The 15,639-nt window shown below is 36.9% G+C and overlaps 1 protein-coding gene across 1 annotated transcript in view; it reads right to left on the bottom strand.

Annotated features, from left to right (window-relative positions):
* LOC149779141 (GTPase-activating protein and VPS9 domain-containing protein 1-like) overlaps positions 1 to 15,639 on the bottom strand; it is a 99,744-nt gene that overhangs the window by 67,768 nt on the left and 16,337 nt on the right. The window contains exons 4-7 of the mRNA XM_089939700.1: positions 14,677 to 14,934; positions 7,838 to 7,969; positions 5,201 to 5,393; positions 515 to 678 (exon numbers count right to left, since the gene is read on the bottom strand). Coding sequence (XP_089795826.1) covers positions 515 to 678; positions 5,201 to 5,393; positions 7,838 to 7,969; positions 14,677 to 14,934 — 747 coding nt within the window. The remainder of the gene's footprint in view (positions 1 to 514; positions 679 to 5,200; positions 5,394 to 7,837; positions 7,970 to 14,676; positions 14,935 to 15,639) is intronic.

The following is a 15,639-nucleotide window of genomic DNA, read 5'->3' on the forward strand; positions in this document are numbered from 1 at the left end:
AACAAGTTTATTTAGTCTCAAATGAAAACTAACAGGCTTATTAAACCATGTGGATGAATAAGAAATTAAACAGTGGGATCTAACAGTAAAAATATATTTACCATCGAATCAAGTACCATACACAATAATATGAACTCCAGTAAATGTTTGGTGTGACTTCAACAAAACAGTGGGACTCAAGTGCCATGGTACTGGATCCAACACAAAGTCAGGGACCCTGGATCCAAATAGTGGGATTCAAGTACCACAGTACTGGATCCAACACAAAGTCAGGGACCCCAGGTCCAAATAGTGGGACTCAAGTGCCATGGTACTGGATCCAATACAAAGTCAGGGATCCCGGATCCAAATATTGGGACTCAAGAGCCATGGTACTGGATCCAACACAAAGTCAGGGATCAAGAAACAATGTTCATCCTCTGATACAAATGATTTGATCACCTTAGATAAATATTGATTTGATCACCTTAGATAAATATTGATCTGATCACCTTAGATAAATATGCAGACTCACCTTCTGTTCTGACAGCATGCCAGGGCAGTCAGTATCATTTCCAAGGGTGACAACTAATACCTCATCAGAAAAATTTGGTGCCTGAGGTTCTTGGTCTGGGGTTGGTGGAGCAGATAAATAGAGTTCCTCAGGTGGTATCAAGGAGACAATACTCTTCTTTTTGCCTACAGGACAGAATTTTATATATATATATATATATATATATATATATATATATATATATATATATATATATATATATATATATATATATATATATTCATTCAAACCTGTCTTTGGCAGGCACCCACCCATGGGGAAAAGGCCAAGACAGGTGACTTCTGAAGGCACATACAACTCTCAAACTTGGTACAAGACAAATTTAATGTATTATCAACCAAAAAGTATTATCATTATTAATATTTCATAAGTATTACTATTATTAGCAGTAAGAATATGCTACAAGACACATGTATACAGTATAGCTATTTAGCATACATGCACTCATCTCTATCTCTCTCACACACACACACATATCTCATTATCAGCAGAAAGGCTTCCAAATAAAATTACCAAATAACAGCTTACCTGTAATTGTGAAACACATGACTGACTTTTTGTTAGCATGAAAACATATAATCACACTTTTGAAAAACTGATGGATTAAGCAGTTGCTCAAACTCAAAGAAATCAAAAGACAGCTTTTGTTTGTGACCTTTGATGATTAGTGACTGAAATGAAATGGCTTCTGTTAGTAGAAGATTGATCCAAGTTTATCTTTATTCTTGCTTCTTTTCATTTTCCAAAAATTTCTGCCCATATTGTTACAATTAAACAATCTTCGTTTTTTAAATACTTTGTTTTATTACAATTTGAGAAGAAAATGCCACATGTACAGTGCATGGCCAGTAATGGCAGAAATTAACACCAGAATCTGATTGTGTATAGTACATGGCGAGTAACAGCAGAAATTAGCACCAGAATCTGAATGTGCACAGTGCATGGCCAGTAACAGCTGAAATTAGCACCGGAATCTGAATGAGTACAGTGCATGACCAGTAACGGTAGAAATTAGTACTAGAATCTGAATGTGTACAGTGCATGGCCAGTACCAGTAGAAATAAGCACCGGAATCCGAATGTGTACAGTGCATGGCCAGTAACGGCAGAAATTAACACCGGAATCTGAACGTGTATAGTACATGGCGAGTAACAGCAGAAATTAGCACCAGAATCTGAATGTGCACAGTGCATGGCCAGTAATGGCTGAAATTAGCACCAGAATCTGAATGTGTACAGTGCATGGCCAGTAACGGCTGAAATTAGCACCGGAATCTGAATGTGTACAGTGCATGGCCAGTAATGGTAGAAATTAGCACCGGAATCTGAATGTGTACAGTGCATGGCCAGTACCAGTAGAAATAAGCACCGGAATTTGAATGTGTACAGTGCATGGCCAGTAACGGCAGAAATTAGCACCGGAATCTGAATGTGTACAGTGCATGATCACTAATGGCAGAAATTAGCACTGGAATCTGAATGTGTATAGTGCATAACCAGTAACGGCAGAAATTAGCACTGGAATCTGAATGTGTACAGTGCATGACCAGTAACGGCAGAAATTAGCACCAGAATGTGAATGTGTACAGTGCATGACCACTAACGGCAGAAATTAGCACCGGAATCTGAATGTGTACAGTGCATGACCAGTAATGGCAGAAATTAGCACCAGAATGTGAATGTGTACAGTGCATGACCACTAATGGCAGAAATTAGCACTGGAATGTGAATGTGTACAGTGCATGGCCAGTAACTGCAAAAATCTGAATATGTACAGTGGATGACCAATAACGGCAGAAATTTGAATATGTACAGTGCATGGCAAGTAATGGCAGAAACCTGAATATGTACAGTACACAGCCAGTAACGGCAAAAATTTGCACCAGAAGCAACAGCCAACTAGACAGATCATTCTGAAGGGTTTGATGGTCACTGGTTTTGAATTATTCTGTAAAGGAGACAGTCATCTGCAAACAGCCTGACCTGAGATTTCACACAGTCTGGAATGTCATTGGTCCCAGTACAGTTCCCAGAGGGACACCAGAATCACCACCACTTGCATGTGTCGCTTTATCAAGAACATCTCTAGCCAATAGTGTAGTGGCACAGTGATTCCATAGTGTTCCAACTTGAACAGTAATTTATGATGTGGCATAGTATCAAAAGCTTTTGAAAAGTCTAGTATCCATTAAGCCAAATTGTTGTCTTTAAGGCACTTACTGTAAATCGTCGTTTTGGCTCTTATTTTGTTAATCAAATAAGAGCATAAAGCGTTTAAACTTTTTATTGTGTGGTTTTGCATGTTTGAAAAATATGGAGATTTCTTGATGTCTTCCCAATGCCCCCCCCCCCACCGACCCCAACAAACAAATGACAAGAAACTTGAAATATGTGTGTATGATAAAACCAAAAAGAATGAAAATTCCAAGATACCTGGAAGCAAGAATTTCCGTGGCTAACTCACAAGGAGAAGGATGAGATGACATGTTCAGTTTGTTCTGCATATAGATACGATTGGGAACATTTTAGTTGGCTGCAAAAACGTTTTTAAAATTGGTACAGTCAGAACCCATGACTCATCAGAGAGCAGCAAAAGGAACAGTTTAGGAGAGAAAGCCGTGAAGACAGCCCCTGGCTCTTGTGAAGGTGAGAAGTCTGTTACGTTGATGAACAAGGCAGCCTTTGAAAAACTAAGTTTCATGTTTAGAAATGCTCATTTTGTCCCGAAACATGGACACCCATATGCTATGTGAAATTATGTGGGTTGGAAAAGGTTTGGAAAGAGGCAGTATTGCCAGAAATTTATCAGGGCATTTGCCGATACTGAAAAGAGTCAGAACAGGACCATGTCATTTCCCCCAGTCAGTTTTTGTCAGTTATTAGTGATATCTCCACTTATAGTCTTTCGAATGCAAGGTAAATGTTATTAGCTTTCATTTTATACTATTGAATTTAAACTATTAAACCAGAAATTTAAACTATTAAACCAAAAAATTAAATTTAGATCTATTCCATTTATAATACTGTAAATACTTATACTAACAATTTAACTTTGGATCCATTCTAGCTTATTTAATTTTGTTAATTCAAATATTTAGTATTTCTTCTTAGGTTTAAACTCACTTTATTGGGATCAAAAATATATCCAAGGTATACAGTGAAACCATCAGTCATGCTATAGCAGGCCCTATGGCAGAGATATGGGAATGAATGGATGAAAAAATTTGTTGCAATGAGAACAGATGGTGTATCAGTGATGTTGATGCTGCTGATGATTATGATGATGATAATAAATACCACACACAAAATTTTTCAGAATTACAAAACAAAGCATATAAACTGTTGATGAATTTAATGTAAACTAATAAAATAACAACAGTATTTGTTTTATTATATTGGATAGATTACACATCTTTTTCAGTAACTATAACCATAAGCAAGCAAGACTTTCAATCTGTAAAAAGGCCCACAAGTTTTCAAAAGCAGGAAGTCCTGTAGGCTTCTTACTTAAAAACATTAGTGTCGAACCCTGATGTTAATGCTTTCTAAAGAAACATTAGCCAGGGTAAAAATTACAAACCTTAAACTTTTTTACAAAATATCCCCAAAAGTGTACCATCGGGTGTACATATATATCTCATTGGGTGTACATATATCTCATCAGGTTTACATATATATCTCATCGGGTGTACATATATATCTCATCGGGTGTATATATATATATCTCATACAAAAATGTACCATTGGGTGTACATATATATCTCATTGGGTGAACATATATCTCATCGGGTGTACATATATATCTCATCGGGTGTACATATATATCTCATCGGGTACACATATATATCTCATGGGGTGTACATATATATCTCATACAAAAAAATTTACATTCGGGTGTACATATATCGATCATACAAAAAATTTACATTCGGGTGTACATATATCGATCAAACAAGTAACAGACTTATAGTCTTTATGGTATTTAATCAAAACAAGTTGTATTAATCAGACTGTCATATACTGCATAAAGCTACAAAGCAACAAGGACAATGGCCCATTTTATGCCCACCCAGTCCACTACGTGGATCACTGAAATTTTTGGGCAAAAACGATTTTTCTTCTTTCTGTTACAGTGACAGACCTTTTTACTTTTGACCCTGAAATTGATAAGGTTCATCCTGACATCAAATGCAAGCCATCCACAAAATTTGATAAATGGTGGACAATTTGAGTCCTTGTGAGGAAATTAAACTGGTGAAAGACAGATAAATGGATGGACAATATTATAACATAATGTGTTCCACCTTACATAAAAAATATAGCACAGTTGTTTAATTTGTCTACTTGTGTTCTCTGATTTGTAAATAGTTGGGTATTTCATGACTGTAGTGCTCAAATAGAATTTTTGTTTAAAATGGAAGTACCTTTAGTTAATTTATCTGAAGGGCTAACTGTTTGATCATCTTTAAATAAAGGATTATTTTTATTATTTACACGTCATTTTGAACATCTATAGTAAATTTTACATCAGTAAGACTGTAACATGATATCTTTACCATCCATCAAAATTCTTCATGAATCTGGAGAAATGTTCACCAACAAAGAGGACTAGATTACTAAAAGTATAATGATGTGATGAGAAAATTACGTTTCTTGTGGACGACTGGAGTTCCAGGTGGGGTTTGCTTGGGTGTGAGTGAGGGGCTCACACTGAGAATGCTGTTTACTGGAGTAGGCGGAGTCAGAGGAAGGGTTGGCAAGGTCCCTAAAAGGTCTTCCAAAAGCTTCCTTTCTGGCAAAGCTTCATCCACAAGGGAGAAAGCATTGCGTAAAAAGATGACCTGCAAATTAACATTTAAAGTAATAAAACAATATTTTAGACAAACCCACACAGTATTTATCATAATCAAAATCAATAATGGCTTTGTTACACTCTACAACTGAAGCAATTATTGGTAGATGGGGGTATTTATACTGTTGTTTTGAGAAGTTGGCTCTGTTACAAACATCATCTAAACTCTAAATACTTTTGAATGGCAAAATTTATGTCTATATGTTTCGGTGAACAACAATTCCTACTGACAACTAACCCAGGCAAATATAAAGCATTTGGCTGGGCAAGCCTAACCTTTATAGAGAGCATAGAACAAATAGTTAAGGGGCCCCGAGTGGCCAAGTGGTCTAAAGCGCTCACCGTTCCAGATCACTGCCATCTCACCTCTGTCTGCGTGGGTTCAAGTCCAAGGCTCGGCTAGCATGGGTATGTCAGAAAGCCTGCCAGTAGCTTCTTGTGGGTTGGTGGTTCTTCCCTGGGTTTTCCAGGGTTCTTCCTCCACCAGTTATACTGGCCACCATTATTAGCCTATCTTGTGCTGAAAAATGGCATTAAACCCTAGAACAACAATAACAACAAATAGGTAAAATTTTAGCAACCCTTTTTCCTTAACATCCTTACTGGGCTAGATTTATTACCCCATGTTTGTATTTTCTTTTCTTTTCTCTGTATGATAATTTTAATTACTGTCATCTAAGCTCTATCACAAAATGTTGCCATTATCTCTTAAGCTCACATGACGCCTTCTGATCAAATTTTATTTAGTGTCTGTGGAAAAAGCTGTCTGAATCTTTCTCTGCTTTTAGTATCATCAAACCTGGATGGCAGATCAGCATTGTCTGTACGAATTTGAAAGACTTATAATGCCTGAATATTTTTTTCGAGTTGCTTAACACACATTAACCCCTGGAGCTTTTTGTCATTTTTGCCTAAAAATCGAGTAGGAAACACATTTTGAAAACTATTTCTGAATAGACTCGAAAACACCAAATCCCCAGTCATCTTTCAATAAAATACTGCCTAGTGGTGTTAGAAAGATCGATTTTCATTGGCTATTTGACTCGCGCATGAGCAGAAGGGTAAAAGCCTTTTTTTTCTTCTTTTTTCTTGCTAAATTGAGCCATTATTTTTGTATGGAGACCACTCTTTATTCCAAATGCCCATCTTATCCTACTTTTTGCAAAAGCTCATCTGTCTGTTTGCAGTTCATACCGGTTTGCCTTAGATCTGAGACCAAAAATTCTAAAATCCGGACACAAAATCAGATTCCGACCACGGACAAATTTTGGGTAAAAAAAAGTCGGGTCCAAAAAATGAGGTTTTTCTATCTGTATTCTGTAGTGCAACTAGATATTCCAGATTATTTTGTATCATTGTAGAGCTACATCTGTCTACCTTTCTATAATAACACCCACTTTAGTGTATCATGCATGTCCATGACGCTACAGAGCTCGGCAGTAGGCTACTACCTCCTGCCCTGTAAAGTCGTCGCTAGGAGTTAATGTGTTAAAGGTGTTTTCTAACTTTAGTAATGGTGTCTACAATGGGTTGACATCATTTAGGTCTTCATGCTAGGACCAGTTTTGTCTAATCAAGCTCTATTAAGCTGTTTTCTGAAAAGTGGTTTAAAGGCTTTTCCATCTTTAGGAAATGGCAGCCATACTGGGTGGTGGATTGACACCGTTTGCATAAAGTTAAACAGTTTTCAAGATAAAATAGTTTCTTTAAAATTTGGTTCAGTGTTATTGATTTTTTTTTATAGAGAAATTAGTTAAAAGGGTATATTTTGCAACAGTGGCCGTTTTTCATGTCAAATTGGCATACTTCATATAACCTGAAAATCATGTCGATCATTACGAACTTTGACAAATTTGACCAAAATTGGTCCAGTGGTTTTTTTAAGGAAAAGTTGAAAATAGCAAATGTTAAATGATAACAGGCCGTATAACAAACCCACTTGATGGCAGGTGAATAAAAAATCTTCATTATATATACCTACAATGATCAAGAAAAAAGTGTAGGATTTTCTTTCTCACATTTAAATGACTGAGGTATATGTCTGGTTTAGAAATGAATATTTTTAATGCTAATTTGACACAAACTATATGACTGTCCAAAGCTGATTATAATGTGATTCTTTCAGTCAGTGTTCATGAAAACTCAGTCTACTGCGTATCCAAGAATATTCTTTTTCTACCCACATCCCTCACACCATCCCGTCACTGTTAACTAACAGAAGCAGTGTGTCCTCAATGTTGGCGATCAGAAATATATGGATTCCCATTGCTACAATGAACTGTCAAATCCTTTTTAATTCTCTGGCTAAATTTTTTTATGAAATTGGCATGTTTATTCTATGCATGATATTTTAAGGCAATTAAATCCTCTTTTAAAAAATAAAATTGCGCATGGCAAGGATTTCTGACATTGTAACATTCACAAAATACTCACCAGATTAGAGAGTTCTGGCAGTGTAATAAGCACAGTGCACCGAGAGAGGCAGGGTAACTGAGTATTCTGAGTACTTGGCAATTCAGGACACAAACCATCAAGGAGGGAGTCCAATAATGAGGACATACAATTCTGAAAATAAATAAAATTCACATGACCAGTGAATAATCTGTGAGACAATGAATGCTGAGAATTTTTGCCTCCTCTGCCGGGATATATTCAAGATAAGTAACAAAAAAATAAATGAATCTATCTTAACATACAATAGTGTCCGAGAAATGGAGTAATATGCAAACAAAATATAATTACTGGAGTGGGAAAAGTAGGTTATGGTGACTTCCTTTTTTCCTGTGATGAGCAGTACTTTCTAAGTTGAATACATCCTCAAGTTTTATGTCAGTACATAAAACAGTGCCTGGGAAACGAAGCTAAATTAAAACAAAGGTCATTCCAAGGGACTGATACTTAAATGACTGAAAATAATTACCAGGAATTCATGACAAGACCATTTCTTGTTTTTAATTTTGAAATCTTAAAACTATGTCTGATATTCTTGTACAACAAAACTTAAATTATCTACTATAAGATGTAAGATTGGCAAAATTTTCTTTCAGGACAAACTGGACACCACTGGAAAAAATTGGTAACAATCCCATGTTGAAATGACTATCCATCACGAAGAATTAGAGACAAGATTTTCAATATGTTCATTGTGGCAACTATATCTGAGGTCAGATCAGTGCCATTTTCATTCAGGAGAAACTATACCATAACTAGTCTTCCTTGTGAAAACTCCATCTGGATATGACTTTCCATTAAGAACAAGCAGCAATATCAAGATTTTCAAGTTGGCTACTGGATGTCAGATGGGCACACTTTTCATTTAGAACCAACATGACTTATAAGAAGTCACCTAAAAACCACACGTTGACAAGACTTTCCATCTAGGTGTGGTAGTGATAAGATTTTTGAGATAGCAGCAATGGCAGACATATTGGATGTCAGATCAACATGATATAAAGTCTTCTGATGAAAACCCCATGCTGATGACTTTCCATTCAGCAGGAGTAGCAAATAACAAGATTTTCAAGATAGCAGCTGTGGTGGCCATAATGAATGTCAGATATAAAGTCTTCTGACGACAACCCTATGCTGATGACTTTCCATTCAGCAGGAGTAGCAAAAACAAGATTTTCAAGATAGCAGCTGCGGTGGCCATACTGGATGTCAGATCAACATGATAAAAGTCTTCCAGAATTTTGCATCCTCTACCAGGGTATATCAAAGATAAGTAACAAATAAATAAATGAATCTATTATGATTACTTAATATACAATAGTGTCTGAGAAATGAAGTAATATGCAAACAAAATAAAATCACTTGAGTGGGAAAAGTAGGTTACTATGAGCAGTACTCTCTACGTTGAATAAATCCTCAAGTTTATTGTCAGATCAGCATGATATAAAGTCTTCTGATGACAACCCCATGCTGATGACTTTCCATTCAGCAGGAGTAGCAATAACAAATTTTCAAGATAGCAGCTGTGGTGGCCATATTGGATGTCAGATCAGCATAATATAAAGTCTTCTAATGAAAACCCTATGCTGATGACTTTTCATTCATCTGGAGTAGTTGTTGTTGTTGTTGTGGGGTTTAACGCCATTTTTCAGCACGATAGGCTATACATGGCGGCCAGTATTAATGGTGGAGGAAGAACCCTGAAAACCCCGGAAAGAACCACCGACCCACGAGAAGCTACTGGCAGGCTTTCTCACATGCCCACATTGGCTGAATCTTAGACTCGAACCGCCGCAGACAGAGGTGAGATGGCAGTGATCCCTAACGAAGAGCGCTTTAGACCACTCGGCCACTCGGGGCCCCCATCTGGAGTAGCAATAACAAGATTTTCAAGATAGCAGTGGTGGTGGCCATATTGGATGTCAGATCAGCATCATTTTTCATTTAGGACCAACTAGACATCAATGAAGCTCCAGTGAAAACCTAATACTGATATGACCAGCCACTGAGGAGGAGCAACAATAACAACATTTCCAAGATGGATACGGTGGGAGCCAAAATGGATGTCTGATCAGCATCATATTCATTTAGGACCAACTATATATTGGGATGATTGTGTGTGAAGTTTAATGGCAATCCTACAAGTAGGTTAACATGGAAAAGCAACAACAATCTTGCTCAAGCAGGGAAGCATCAGACAACAGGCCATCTAATGATAAGCTCTCCTTGTCTAGGACCAGTAGAGTTCAAAACTTAACAGTATTTATCTGACAGTTAGTGGACTGGGAATGCCAAAGGTTGTCAGAACAGAAACCATTACTGATGCTTGTTAGACTTATTTATTACATGTAGATGTCAATTTCAAATCAGACTGCGTTACCTCTTTATCTCCCAAAAGGCAGTAAGGAAGAATGAACCATGGTTATGCATTTTCTTTACTGGGCTTTTTATCTTCATGTCAGTAATCACATGGATAAATTAAAATATATTTTTAACAGTCACAATGATATCTGTAACTGTCACTTTGACGATAAAAGTTCTGTATTTACACTGAAGATGGCAGTTGTGGTTTTACCATCACAAATTCATTTTTCCAGCAACAAGTCAGTGGAAGCAGTACACTATTTTTTATGGTAAAGACCACGTTGATAATATCTTCAAATGCTCAAATACAAGATTACTGTACGAATTAAACATATTTAGAAAATGTGAGCAGAAACTGTATCAAATGTAACAGTAGTTCTTTAGTAGCTTTATGTCACAATGACATAACTGATATCAGCATTTGTTGATGTTGTTGTTGTAGGGTTTAACGCCATTTTTCAGCACACAATAGGCTATACATAGCTGCCAGGATTAATGGTGGAGGAAGAACCTGGGAAAACCCTGGAAAGAACCACCGACCCACGAGAAGCTAATGGCAAGCTTTCTCACATACCCACATTAGTTGTTGTTGTTGTTATAGGGTTTAATGCCATTTTTCAGCACAAGATAGGCTATACATGGCGGCCAGTATTAATGGTGGAGGAAGAACCCGGGAAAACCCCAGAAAGAACCACTGACCCACGAGAAGCTACTGGCAAGTTTTCTCACATACCCACATTAGCTGAATCCGAGACTCGAACCCACACAGACAGAGGTGAGATGGCAGTGATCCATAACAGAAAGCGCTTTAGACCACTCGGCCACTCAGGGCCCCGACATCAGCATAGCAACAATGTTTGTGACAGTAGAGAATAAATTATACGATGACAAATCATGCCATGTGAGCCAAAACTGAGCATATGATTTCAGGGTTGGGGGTGGGGTGAAATAGCACCGATAGTCAAAGTCATAGACTGAAAATCTCTTTCATTTGTAGTAAATCCTCATTTCACCTCTATCCATACAGTTTATGCAAAAGTGTTTCATATCATTATTCGCTAGACACATGGCTAAAAGTACTTAATGAAAAAGTTTATTTCACATCATACTCAATGTGTACCTAAAGCTTATATCCTGCTACACTGTATGCTAGGATTCAAGTCTCCTGTGCTTAATACCATTCACAGATCAAAAACTGCAGAATGCAAACAATTAAGTTGGTCTCGATTCAAGCTGTCATCAAAGAGTGGTATAATGACCTCAATTCCTGTGTGGTTTGTTATGATCAATCAATTCCAAATGTGAAGACCACTTTCAAGTCCTCACTTCAAACTGTCACTGCATGTTATTTAAATTTCTCCAAGAAAACATCATACGTGAATTATACAGTGCTCCAAATTCATTACATATGTGAATATTTCGAAAGTCCACACATCCATCAGTCATAGACAAATACTTAAAAATGTCCCCATTACTAACAAATGAAGCATAATGTACATTTCCACATGCCCCACACTGAATGTTTACTGTATATACATGTTTATAGCACTCTTTGGTTATCACCCAACATCCCTCACTTCAGATTACAAACGGTAACATCACCAACTCGTAAGATGAGGTTAAATAGCACACCTAATCTGCACCAATTTAATTTTCAGTCAACAAATATCAACTTATTGGAAAGTATAAATTTTAACATTAACCCTTTACCTCATAGAGCATAGTTACAAAGTGCAGCATGCTATAAATAGAACACCTGTTACCTACTGGACTCCATACGCATAGGCCTGCCTGTTAACTATTAAACAATGTAGTGTATGTTACGTTTAACAGCAATTTTAACCATGTTACATTTTTGGTACACATCTATTATGTCTGGAAAAATTTAAGAGTAAAGTCGATTTGTTATAGCTGTCTAATTATTTTTCACAGAAGAATTTTTTATGTGCTTTAAAATCTTGAGAGAACTCGTTCACTGTCATGTCAGTGAGGCTGTGTGACAAACCGTAGCTACCATTTCTCATACTCAAAATTTACAAGTTTTTCGTATGCGTCTGCATCACTAAGTCATCTGAATTTTATAACTTATAAAAACTATTTGCTGCCTACATCAATATCAGAGCCTTTACCTAAGTTATTGAATCTTTCATAGTTGTGATTCTAATCGTGAAAACTTCGTAAGTACTGAATGAAATCTGCAACCTCCATTTTGGAGAGTAGAGATTACGACCCAGTTACTTTAAATAGCAGATATCGACCAGAACATAAACAGTGACCACGTGATCTGACATAATTGTCATTCGCAGAAATTAATGTAGTATCTAATAGGGGGTTTTCCCCAAAGGTGGTGCTACGAAAACTGGTTTAAAATGGCTGATGTTTACAGCCGACGTCAAAATGCGCTTCCATGCGACTGGAGTAAAGGCGTCAAAAGGCGCTCCCATGCAAATAGTGTAGAGGCATCCAAAGACACTTGCATGAGGTAAAGGGTTATGATAGTCACTAAGTACCCACTTTAATTGGTTATGGACTATTTTATAAATAAAACCCCCACTGCATGTGTGTTTTAATGCTGCTGAGTTTGCAGCTAATAACATCCTTGTCAAGCTTATTGCCAGTGATCATGGAAGACTACTTGTATGTCTCCAATTCCAACAAAGGGGAATCGTATAGGCATTTTCCAATGTTTCCAGTTCCTTAGGTAATTAAATGTTTCACTAGATTCATACTAGTGGTGGTGATGGCATGGTATACTCGTAGGTTCCACATTCCAACGAGGGAAGCTTTTTGTTCAATGTTGCCCATTTCATGCATAGCTATAAATGTTGCTGTAATGTTTCCATGTCCAACAATAATGAATCAGTACATGCTGTCCCTACAGGTAGTTCTGATACAAACAAAGCTGGAATACCCATGTCCCCTTTTCAGTTGTCATACATCCAACAAAACACGACTGTCCATAATTCCTTCGCAAGAACCTCTGTGTGTGTTTTGTCATGATTCTCACAGTCTCAGGTAATTAGCCTGTAGCTTAGCCTCGTTTATGATGAGGCATTTAAATGTCACCAGCCTAAACAAACAAGATACTGTATGCTTCAATGTCCCCGTTTCTGTAAATAACTATGTGTTGCTGTAAATTCCCCTTTTTAAATGTTCATGTAAGGATAATTAGATCTTGTCAATTTCAGCAAAGGGGTCAATGTTGTGTGTGTGTGTGTGTTAATTCAAATCTTCCCAGGTAGATTGGTAACTGTAAGCACCATTGTCCTCATTTCCATCAAGAGTTGTACTGTTCAGTCAGTGTTGCCTAATTCTTTAAATGACTATTGTTGCCAAGTCCCAACCTCCAGTGGTTACAGAAGGTTAAATCTCTAATTTAAAACATTGCAGGCATTCATCTGTGTATCAAAATAACTCCTATTCATTAGTAAAACATTGCAGGCATTCATCTGTGTATCAAAATCACTCCTATTCATTGTTGTTGTTGTTCTAGGGTTTAACACAATTTTTCAACACAAGATAGGCCATATATGGCTGCCAGTATAACTGGTGGAGGAAGAACCCTGGAAAACCCAGGAAAGAACCACCGACCCACGAGAAGCTACTGGCAGGCTTTCCCACGTACCCACTCTAGCCGAGCCTTGGACTCGAATATATGCAGACAGAGGTGAGATGGCAGTGATCCAGAACGGTGAGCGCTTTAGACCACTCGGCCACTCGGGGCCCCCTCCTATTCGTTAGTAAAACATTGCAGGCATTCATCTGTGTATCAAAATCACTCCTGTTCATTAGTAAAACATTGCAGGCATTCATCTGTGATTCAAAATCACTCCTATTTATTAGTAAAACACTGCAGGCATTCATCTGTGTATCAAAATCACTCCTATTCATTAGTAAAACATTGCAGGCATTCATCTGTGTATCAAAATCACTCCTATTCATTAGTAAAACATTGCAGGCATTCATCTGTGTATCAAAATCACTCCTATTCATTTGGGTTTTAATTTTTTTCAAAGTTTCTGTACTGTATTATGTTTTGACATCCCATTTCACAAATGAATAAAATCTATATTTTATGCAATATTTTTATCCCAAAGTGTTTGTGCAAAAAAAAATATTGCAATTTCAGGGTCATCAACATTGAAAATGTAACACTGCAGCTCTAGTGACCATGACCTACGAGCCTCCAAATCAATAGGCTTCTGAATCGACTCACAGACAATGCCAAAATGGCTGCAGCAAACTAAACTTATGTTGTGGAATCATCTAGTCAATAGACAGACAGATGGATGGACATTATTACCATTATATCCTTCTGTACCTACAGTTAGGTGAATACAAGCTATGAAACACTGGAAATTATTAACATAATTACTATCAGGTACAAGTACACCTGTTGCTGAAGGGAACAAAAATAAGCCAAACACCAAATATTAAATCTATTCATGCAACAATACCTTTTCAAACTTGCTGTAGAGATCATGTACTTTAGAGTCAATTTCTTCCCACTGGGATATCGCTAATACTTGTACAATCTGGGCCATCTGCATCAGGTTGTGTCGTGCAATATGACTTATGGGAACATCTGTTGTAATGCCATATGGTTCAGGATCACAGATCGCTGGGCAGATAAATAAGGCAAATACCAGATCAGTACAGATGGCTCGCACCTCCTCTATTTCCAGTTTATTGTTTTTAGTCAAAACTTGGTACACCTAGTGACAAAAAAAAAATTATGTATTTTGAAAAACATACCACAAAGCCTGTCTACATGAGAAAGAACGCTTTAGGGACCCCATAATTCTGTCCTTTATGGAGATATCAACCCATACCAACATGAAATAAGAGTGTCTGCTTTATAAAATTATAATTTTGATGTAAAACTAGAAAGGTACTGAAGTATAAGACCTTACTGAATTACAGACTGTTGTAGTTTTGGTTGAAAAGTGCTTTCTGCAGTCATCCTTTCCACCATGTAACAAAATGAAGTCCATCAAGATTTTCTATTTCTAACAATGGTGCCCAGAATTGACAACAGATAATTTGTACAAAACCTTAGAGCCCATAATGCCAGAATGCTTTCTTTCAGAATTGGTTAAATTATAGTTCATGGTTTTTAAGAAGAACTTCTTTTGAAATATGTCTGTTTTTAGCAATGTTTGCATATTTTAAGACAGACCAGCATCAAAGCTGGATGTCATCTAAGCCTAAAATATTTTTGAAATATTGGTAATTGTATTATAGGATATTAGAGTATTAGGGCAAATTGGTATCAATAATTGTATAATTATAGAGTACTATGGCAAGTTGATAGCTGTAATATAGAGTATTATAGCAAGTTGACAGCTGCATTATAGAGTACCATGGCAAGTTGGTAACTGTATTATAGAGTACTATGGCAAGTTGATAACTGTATTATA

Source organism: Sinohyriopsis cumingii, chromosome 17 (genome assembly GCF_028554795.1).
Source record: "Sinohyriopsis cumingii isolate HCF-2022 chromosome 17, ASM2855479v2, whole genome shotgun sequence".
NCBI lineage: Eukaryota > Metazoa > Mollusca > Bivalvia > Unionida > Unionidae > Sinohyriopsis > Sinohyriopsis cumingii.